The 9792-nt window shown below is 44.5% G+C and overlaps 1 protein-coding gene across 1 annotated transcript in view; it reads right to left on the bottom strand.

The window, feature by feature from the left end:
• Nucleotides 1-889: 889 nt before the first annotated feature.
• LOC131503537 (centriole and centriolar satellite protein OFD1-like) overlaps nucleotides 890-9792 on the bottom strand; it is a 34004-nt gene continuing 25101 nt past the window's right edge. The window contains exons 11-16 of the mRNA XM_058714974.1: nucleotides 8128-8201; nucleotides 6724-6815; nucleotides 5300-5489; nucleotides 3991-4121; nucleotides 3330-3441; nucleotides 890-2785 (exon numbers count right to left, since the gene is read on the bottom strand). Of these exons, the coding sequence (XP_058570957.1) occupies nucleotides 2016-2785; nucleotides 3330-3441; nucleotides 3991-4121; nucleotides 5300-5489; nucleotides 6724-6815; nucleotides 8128-8201 (1369 nt within the window). The 3' untranslated portion in view covers nucleotides 890-2015. The remainder of the gene's footprint in view (nucleotides 2786-3329; nucleotides 3442-3990; nucleotides 4122-5299; nucleotides 5490-6723; nucleotides 6816-8127; nucleotides 8202-9792) is intronic.

Here is a 9792-nt window from a genome sequence, read left to right as displayed (position 1 = left end):
AAAAAATAAAAATAAAAAATAAAAATAAATAAAAATAAAAATAAAATAATAAATAAAATAATTAAAATAAAAAATAATAAAATAAAATAAAATAAATAAAATAAAATAAATAAAATAAAATAAAATAAAATAAAATACTCCCATAGAGCCTAAGGGACAAATTCTTGACATACACCGGTGACTTCAACATATCATCTAAAAGAAACCTCCCCAGCACCCACACCAGTAAGTCAATCAGAATGAAAGCAATTACCAATGCCGTAACTGAGGCTTCTGGTGACAAGGAATAATTCAAACCCAAAGGTGCAAGCACTGAAAATATACAGGGAGAATTATTTCCCCTCTTTATATGAATTTTTATGGCTTGGCACTGAGCCCAACCAATTATTACTAAAGCCTTTGGGCAAAGGCTCAAAGCCAATGTAAGACACTAGGTGAAGCCTGACTCCTTCCCAATCAGATTAGGATGGCACAATGGGTCTATCACTTCTTGAAACATAGCAAGCCCAATGATCTAGATTCATTTTCAATTCTAAGGAAGCCACAGTAAACCCACATCCAGAAAATTATTTTTATGGGAAGACCTCTCAAATTATAAGGATGTACTCCTCCACATTGTGGACTTTTCTTACTGTTCAAAAGGCTCTTGAAAGAAATGACATGTGGCCCACCATGAAGATGCTCACCAGACTCAGATTGTATAGTACAATGATTAGCCACAAAGCCAGCTCTCAGTGCCAGACCCTACATACTACCTCATAGACATTAGCCCACCTCAAAAACTATATAGCAAAACTGACAACTTCAAGGTGAAAAGAACAAACCAAGATGATAGAATGATAGATTATAACATATTACCTCTCCGTAATAAAGAAACCCACTAGACAACTATCAATAAGAAAATAAATTATTTATATCATGGGCATTATGTGCAACCCAACAACTTGTAATCAGATTATATACATTGTTTTTTCAAACACAAATAGAATATTGACATAAACTACCCATATTATGTTAACAGAAATTCAGTACATTTGTTAAAATATCAACATTTACAGATTACAACAGCTGAATATAGTAAATTTAAATTAGAAATAACAAAAATTTAAATTAAAAAATGTAAACATATATTTTAAGACAGTACAAAACAGATTTCAGTTTATTTATTTTATTTTATTTCAGAGAGAGAGAGAGAGGACACAAGTAAGCAAGGGGCAGAAAGAGGAGGCTCACCTGGAACAGAGCTCATGCTCATAAGGGCAGGGTTTGATGTCACCCACAGTGGGGCATGAGCTCACTAGAAGCAGAGCATGAGGTCACCTGGAGCAAGGCTCAAGGTGAGGAGAGGGGCTCCAGCTCAACCAGAGCCGGGCACATGCTCACCCAAAGCTGGGTTCAAGCTCACCTAGAGCAGGACTAGTGCTCACCAGGAGCAGGGCACAAGCTCAACAAGAAGGGGCTTCCAGCTCATCTGAGGCAACACTCATGCCCACTGATGCCACTTTCATTCTCACCAAGAGTGGTACACATGCTCATCTGAGCAGGGCTCTAGCTCAAGTCAAGCAGGGCTCAAGTTCATCTAGGCACAGGACTCAAGCTCACCCTGAGTGAAGTACGAAATAACCAGAAACAGGGTTCAATGTCACCTGGAACGGGGCATGAAGTCACTCAGAGTGGGAATTGAAGTCACAGGGAGCAGGGCTAGAACTCAACTGGAGCAGGGCTCCAACTCACCTAGAGAGGGGCACAATGTCATCCAGAGCTCAGCACCAGCTCACCCAAAGTGGGGACATACTGAACTAGAGTGGGGCTTGAGGTCACCAAGAACAGAGGTTGAACGCACCCAGAGCAGGCTTGAGGTCACTTAGAGAGGGGTACCAGCTCAGATGGAATGGGGTTAGAGATTACCTGGAACAGGAACCAAGATGACCCAGAGTTGGGTCACATGGACCCACTCAGGGGGGCTTGAGATTACATAGAACAGGGCATGAGGTCACACAGAGCAGGGCACGAGGTCAGGCAAGTGGGGCTCTAAGTGACCCAGAGTGTGGCTTCTGCTCACCCAGTGCAAAGCTTGTGGTTGCTGGCTCCTTCCTGCCGTCCTGGGCAGCACTCTCCCTGGGTTCAGAGGCCCTCTGAGCACCAGAAGCTTCCAAATGCAGAGCACCCCGCAACCCTCTTGGTAGCTCACCTTCCAGATACACTTTAGCAAGGAGGCTGCTTTCGGCCTTGGGCAGGGGAGAGGAGGAGAGGCGTCTGGAGGGCGTGCCCCTGCACGGCCGCGCCTCAGAAGCGGAAGCACTGCTCCTGTCCTCCTCAGCCGTGCCTGTCAGAGGCTGTTCAGGGACAGCCGAGTCCTCTGCGGAAGTAGGTCTTCCAGGGGAACTGGAAGTGGCCTTTTTGGGCATTCCTGTTGCGTGCAGGGGTGGTGGGCTCATGGTTGCTGAAGACCTAGCCGTGGGGCATGGATGAACTCTTGGATGGTAAGTTCGGAAAGCTTTCTCCAAACGTTCGGCCTCTTCCTCTAGCTCTTTCACCCTTGCCTTGGTCTTGGCTACAAACTCCAGGTCAGAATCAGGGGAACTACTTCCGGTGCTTGCACTTGGGTCACTTGCAATCCTTGACAGCACCGTGCCTGCTGTCAGCCTTTCCAGTCTGAAAGCATTTTTCAAGAAATCCCCGCTTACATTGTCTCGGGGCACCACTACGTTGCCACCCAGTAATCCGCTGATGGACCGATCAAGCAGAGAATTCTTTGGGTTGCGGTACACCTCGTTCTCTAGGGCTATAGGTTACAAAATGACAGTGTGAGAAAGGATGGGAAAAGGTGGAGGATAGAGTTAAAAGAGATCAAGAGCATTACCTTGCAAAAATCAAAGTATTCAGGACAAACTCGCACATTCAACATTTTTGGAAGCTCCAGTCGTGAGTAACATTTATCGAGAGTGCATGTACCAGTTATGGCTTCACAGGCCTGCTTTCTTCACGCAGAGGGGGGAGGGGGAGGGAGAAGGGGGGGATACAGAATCCTAAGCAGGCTCCAGGCTGAGCTGTTGGCACAGAGCCTGACATGGGGCTCAATCCCACAACCACAAGGTCATGACCTGAGCTGAAGTTGCACGCTTAACTGACTGAGCCACCCGGGTGCCCCAAGACAAGAGTTTTACTTCTAAGGTGACACATTTCTATAGCTTTTCCCTACTGTGAGAATTACAACTTCACTGAAACATCATCATTACGTGTTCACAAGCATCAGAAGCTGCTCACATTCTCTTTCCCACGTGTGCACCCACACACCCACCCACACACAAGTTAAAGAGGTGTCTAACCCGTCTGGGTTTGTGTCAGTTGCAATTTCAAATCGGCCACCTCTCTCGTTAACCTCTTTACGGAATCTTCGTAATCGAGGATCTGGGCCTTCAGCTGTGCAGAACATTCAATCTGCCAAGATTTAGAGAAGGAAAAGAAATTAATGTAAAACCAATCACACAGCATACTTCCAAAGGCACAATTCTCTCATCGGGCTGATATTCTTTGTCGATTTGGCCAATTCTCAGCAGCCAGACACCCATCACCCCCGGGGTCCCGATGAAACAACAACAGAACCCACTAGCAAGTTCCACAGCTCCTTTTTCACTCCTCTCCAACAACAGCTACTCCAGCACAAGAGGCAGACGTCAGAAAGAGCATCGATACTGTTGCATCACAGGGGGGAATCAGGTACTTTTACCAGGGAGCACCAACAGGGATTGGAAAACTGCGTGTTCAGGGGGGGTTACTTTCCTCTCGGTTTTATTACTATGGGGAACCTAAGGTCACACAACAGCTTGAGAGTTTTCTCCAAGGACAAAGAACACTGGGGGAGTAATCAGCAGACTGGGGGCTCATTTCTGATGCCACCGGCTGACTGGTGCCGGTGTGGCGCACACCGAGTCCCCAGGCCCACAGAGCGGCCCGCCCAGATGCCTGGGTGAGCCAGGCAGTACTCACTTCACTTTGCAGCTGCTTCTGCAGGGCCTGCCTGTGGGTCTCGAACTCCTTATGCTCACACACGATAGCGTTCTCTGCTTTCTTTAGTTCTTTCTGAAAAGCCACCGGCTCTGGAGAAGGCTGAGCCAGGTCTGTGAAGGTAAAAAGCCTGCTCGTCACCAGCCTCACGTTTTCTCGTTTCACCTAACAAAAGCAGCTCAAGAGGCTTTACGTTGTTCTTCCCTTTGTACACGATAGTAATTTTATTAAGTAGATTAAGAACAATCTTGACTCACAAACTTCCCAACTAAAGAATTACTTTAAAAAAAGTTTATTTAAGTTTACTTATTTTGAGAGAGAGGCTGAGCACGCGTACGCACGCAAGCACTGAGGGACAGAGAGAGAGGGAGAAAGAGAGAATCCCAAATAGGCTCCACACTGTCAGTGCAGAGCCCGGCATAGGGCTTCCAACTCATGAACTGCAAGATCATGACCTGAGCCGAAATCAAGAGTTAGTCACTTAACTGACTGAGCACCCAGACGCCCCAGAACAAAAGAATTTAATGCATGTGACTGCACACTTTACAGCTCTCCAGGATTGTACTCCCAGTAAAAGAATTCTTTCAAATCCAGAAATTAACATGAAAGCTCACCAATCTGCCCTACTATGCACAGAAGGCACAGGAGGAACCTGTCAGAACCTGCCAACGACTGCCCTGACATCCAGTCCGACCTGGGCATCTGTCAGCAGCACTCAGGGTCCAGGCAGAAAGCAGATGGTGTCCCCAGTTCGGGTCATTGGAAGATCCTTTAATAAAGGGACTCACATCGGGTAGCCACAAAGGATGGTGTAGTTCCCTGGACTGCCGGGGCCCTGTCCTCACCACTCCTAGGGCCTAGAGGGTCAGGAGCGGAGGAATTCCCAGACCTGGAGAGCGCGAGCAGGTACAGAGCCCTGAAAATCCAAGGCCTGGGCTCCTGCCTGGCTGCGGCCCAGGGCCCGCCCTGGGCTACTTCACAGGAGGAGATGCAGAAGGGATAACAGCCACCTCAACCTCACTCTTTTCTCTCCCTCCAAGCATGGGACTGTGTCCCCACTGGCCAAACCCAAACAGCATTCAGAGGGAAGGAGAGCCAAGGGCCACCCAAAGAGGCATATTTATACAGTTGAAAACTTGTTAGTGACAGTGAGTGAAAAGAATGTACCTTCAATCCATGAAATTTTAGAAAATCTTCTCAATTGAAGCCTCCCTTACAGGACAGAGAAGTTTTGGAATACTGAGCCAGTGTCAATCACAAAGGCATGCCATCCAGACAAAACAAGACTTACGGTTTAGAAGGCGCAAGTTCTCATTTCTGGTCTCTCCCAGCTGTTGTTTAAGTAATTTATTTTGTGCCTGAAGCTCCTGTTTTCCTTGTTTCAGTAGCGAATAGTCACTCATTTCTTTCACCTTTTCATTCAGCAGGTGGTTTTGTTTGCTTATTGCCAAAGACTGGGTTCTGACCGACTCTAACTCAAGCTGGAATCGAAACAGAAACACCTGTATGTGAATGGTGACTTCACACTTCTAAGTAAAAATTGCCAGGCTGCCTGAACACTGAGTGCCACAATTTAATGAAGGTCATCTGACCAAAGTCTGTTTCTCTGCAACAAGACCCGAACTCCAACAACTCTTTTGCCCAAGAGCTGGGGCAGGAGGAAGCTCATCCAACTGCACCTGTGGAAGACCTGGTCCTATCAAGCACTAGCTTGGGGAATCTGAAGATCCCCATTTTCCAGATGAAACTAAGGGCCCAAAAAGGCAACCCCAGATTGCAACAATACATTTCTTAAATACAAAAGGGTGATATTTCACTAATGCACTGTGGTGCTTTCCTCTTCTTAGTACAAATATAGCTCAAGAGTGAGAAGCCTACAGAATTCTCTAGTGAGTAACTCTTTACAAAATATGTTCTGTATGTAAAATGCTACAAAAATATGTTCTGTGCATAAAATTTAAGTACCTCAAGCTCCGGCTCTGTCCTTCAGATAGCACACAAGTTTTTGTAATGTTTGTTTGCTTTTTTATTTAAGGGAGAGGCAGAGAGAGGGAGACACAGAATCCAAATCAGGCTCCAGGCTCCAAGCTGTCTACACAGAGTCTGGCACAGGACTTGAACCCACTAACTGTGAGATCATGACCTGAGCCTAAGTTGGACACTTAAACAACTGAGCCAGCCAGGTGTCCCGTAAACACACAACTTAATACAAGTCAAGTAACAATGGCATTTGAAAAGTGCATCTCATCAGGTTTTAAACTGGGAGATCCTGACATCCTGACAGGAATTTTTTCTGCCCTTGATGGCAAGGGAGAAGAGGCTGAGGTAGAAACTAGTGCGTACAAGCCGCATACGACATGCAAAACTCGGCTCCCCCAACTCCCTCCACAACCATGCATGGCGGGAACATCCCAGAGTTTACACATGAGGAGTCTGAGGTCACAGTGCTTGCCCAAAGGCACACAAGCAGAAAGAGAGAGACACAGGATTCAGGCAGGGATTAGGCCCCAAAAGACATCTTCTTCCTATGCTTCCCCAGGAGACTAAGATGGAAACAAAGAACTAGCAAATGAACTGAAGTGCAGCCATCACCTTGAGTCACACAGTAACAAGACCCAACACATCAACAGGGTAACTTAAGATAAATCACACAGGATTAAAGCTCAAGTTTCATATATTGTCTAATGTCTAAATCAAAAGAAAAGACACAATTACCTCAAGCTCTTTGACACGATTTATACAATGACTGAGTTCTTCCCTTTTTGAATCAATAGCCATCAGCTCCTCTTGCAAACGTATAGCTTTTTCTGAAAGAAAGAGCCAACCAATTAACATCATCAGGTTTTCCTAGTGAATACACAAGTCATTTAATAATTTGTGGCCAGTATGTCAGACCTATGACCATTATTTCATTATCTGAATAGCACATGTCAAGGTCAAAACAAATCAGCAGGAAGTAGGAAATAAGCCGCGTTACTCAACAGGTAACAGGAAGTTAGTGTAACTGTCAGATACGTAGCAAGCCTCGTCCTGCTGCAGAGAAGTCACCACTTACACCATCGGCTCTGAGCACAGGGCCCACATACTGACAGGTCGGAATTTCCTTAAAGACAGATTTGTCCATTGTGATTTTGTACTTACTATTTTGTCATTTTCACTTCATCTAACATGGTCTATGAAGATGTATCATCAAAACCCTAATGTGCCAAATAGGTGATGGCACGGATACCGAAGTATCAGCCTCCACAAATTAGCTGTGGAGGAGCAGACATACACTGAGTGACCTGGCCTCTCAGCATCATGTGCCTAGCCCTGGTTCACTCCCAAAAGTCCACTTGAAATTGTCACTAAAAGTTCTTCTTCTTGTCATCAACAAAGTCCTAGAAATATATTAAGATGTCAAATATCTCAAAGACTGAAAAATTATTCAACTTTCCTACTCTCAAGCTGATGTATACAACAGTTTAAGAGATTATATGTTAAGTAGGGGTGCCTGGGCCACTAAGTTGGTTAAGCATCTGACTCTTAAGCATCAGACTTCAGGTCTGGCCATGATCTCACAGTTCTGTGAGTTCAATCCCCACACTTGCTCAGCACTGATGGGGCAGAGCTTATTTGGGATTTTCTCTGACCATCTCTCTCTCAAAAAAAAAAAAAAAAAAAAAAAAAAAAGATTATATGTCAAGTGAAAATATCATGAAGCATAAAAATACATCAGAAGTAAAAGAAGTAAGAAACTACATCACAGCGACACAGAAGTTAAAATTTTCCTGAAGTAAAAAATGAAGTGTCTTATGGTTAAGAGTAGTATTTACCAGATAGCAAAAAGTCACTGGCACCTTGTTGATAATCACATCTATCAAAATACACAGAAATAAAGTTGGATAAAACCCTGCTGATAAATCACTAACCTTAGCGAATATACAAATGATTACACATAAAGGTTCACAAAAATGTAGTAAAAAACAGTATTTTTTTATTTTATAAAATTAACAAAAATCATGTCCTTTTTGCAGTAACACGAAGTGTAAGCAATGGCTTCTTTAGAATACAGAATAGACACTAGGAAGTTAACAGCCTATGTTAGCGTGGAAAAATACAGCTTGCCCCCAGAGTCACCTTTATTCTTCCTTTCATCTTCTATCAGCCTGTTAGTTCTAGCAATATAGTCGTCCTTGAGTTCAAGTTGATATCTGCAAGTCAGAAAAACTAAAATGAGGGGTGCCTGGGTGGCTTAGTGGGTTAAGCGTCCAACTTCAGCTCGGGTCATGATCTCATGATTTGTGAGTTCAAGCCCTCCATTGGGCTCTGTGCTGACAGCTCAGAGCCTGAAGCCTGCTTTGGAATGTGTGTCTCCCTCTCACTCTGCTCCTCCCCTACTCACACTCTGACTCTCTCTCTCTCTCTCTCTCTCTCAAAAATAAACATTAAAAAAAAAAAAAATGAGCTTGTCACTCTCCTGGATGGACTACTATCAATACCCGAGCTTATCTACGGGACCGGGGCACCAAAGGGCACTGAGAGTGACCACGTGCAAACCTCAGGCTCTCTCAAGATGAGAGCCAGGGATCTGAATTCTGAATGTGAAAGGTCCAGAGAACTCTGCTGTGACCCTGTAAATTCAATTCTCAAATGCAATCACACAAAATGAAGGGTCCTGTTCTTGTGAGGGAACCAAGGACAATTACTTCCCTGTTGGTCTCAACCGACACAAGGAACTAAATGAAGTTAAATTTCCAGTGTGCATGACAGACTCTAAATCCCAAATGACAACTGAGTCAGTTGGTTATTCACCTCTCCAGTCCTGCAATTCACCTGTCCTGTCTCCCCTCCCTAACAGGAGAACTTCTGCCCTTAGGGGCTGAGTACAGTCCTGAGAGACAACGGCCAACAGCATTAGCAATGAATTAGAGACACCCAAAGGCTCATCTTACAAGCTTAAGCCACCTCCACCAGCTGTTACCAGCTGACTTTCTGGTTCAGAGGTCAGAGAAAGCAGAGAGAGGCACTTGCGTGATATCCTCCCAACTTGAACACTTGCTGAAGCCATGAGTACGCCCAAGGCCAAATGATACCCAACAATTCACTGTATCCATTGCTGCACCAAGTTCACATATACAGTTTTCATTTATTTCCCACCATTTAATGACTAGAGCTACTTCAGTGTTCACTACTATGTTAGAGGAGTGGACATAAAACCCATCATTTCAAAACTGATACAATGAAAATGGTGCTACTTTTTTAACAGAATTTTTTTAAACAATAACCTCCAGGGGTGGCTCAGTTGATTGAGCATCCAACTTTGGCTCAGGTCATGGTCTCCCAGTTCATGAGTTTGAGCCCTGTGCTGGACTCTGTGCTGACAGCTCAGAGCCTAGAGCCTCCTTTGGATTCTGTGTCTTCCTCCCTCTCTCTCTGCCCCTCCCCTGCTTGTGCTCTCTCTCTTTCTCAAAAATAAATAAAAACATTAAAAAAAAAAAAAACAGCCTCCAGAAACCTTTGTGGGTACTATGTAATGGCATATCAATGACAAATTATAAGCAAGGCAATAAAAATGAGGCCAATGACTAAGAAACACCCAGGGAAGCTTAGTTGACTCCTCTCTTCACTATACATGCAGTTACTCAATCAATATTAACTGAGCACTTATTATGTGCCAGATGTTATACTGTGCACTAGAAAGTTACCATATGGGCTTAATGTCTTTGCATGAAGAGGTTATTCAGTGGGACACAAACTTCAGGCTACAAGAAAGCCACAGTGATCACATTCTCCTTTCCTATA

This window comes from Neofelis nebulosa, chromosome Y (assembly GCF_028018385.1).
Source record: "Neofelis nebulosa isolate mNeoNeb1 chromosome Y, mNeoNeb1.pri, whole genome shotgun sequence".
NCBI lineage: Eukaryota > Metazoa > Chordata > Mammalia > Carnivora > Felidae > Neofelis > Neofelis nebulosa.
Note: the sequence above shows the minus strand (reverse complement) of the source record. Positions and strands in the feature narration are given on the sequence as shown.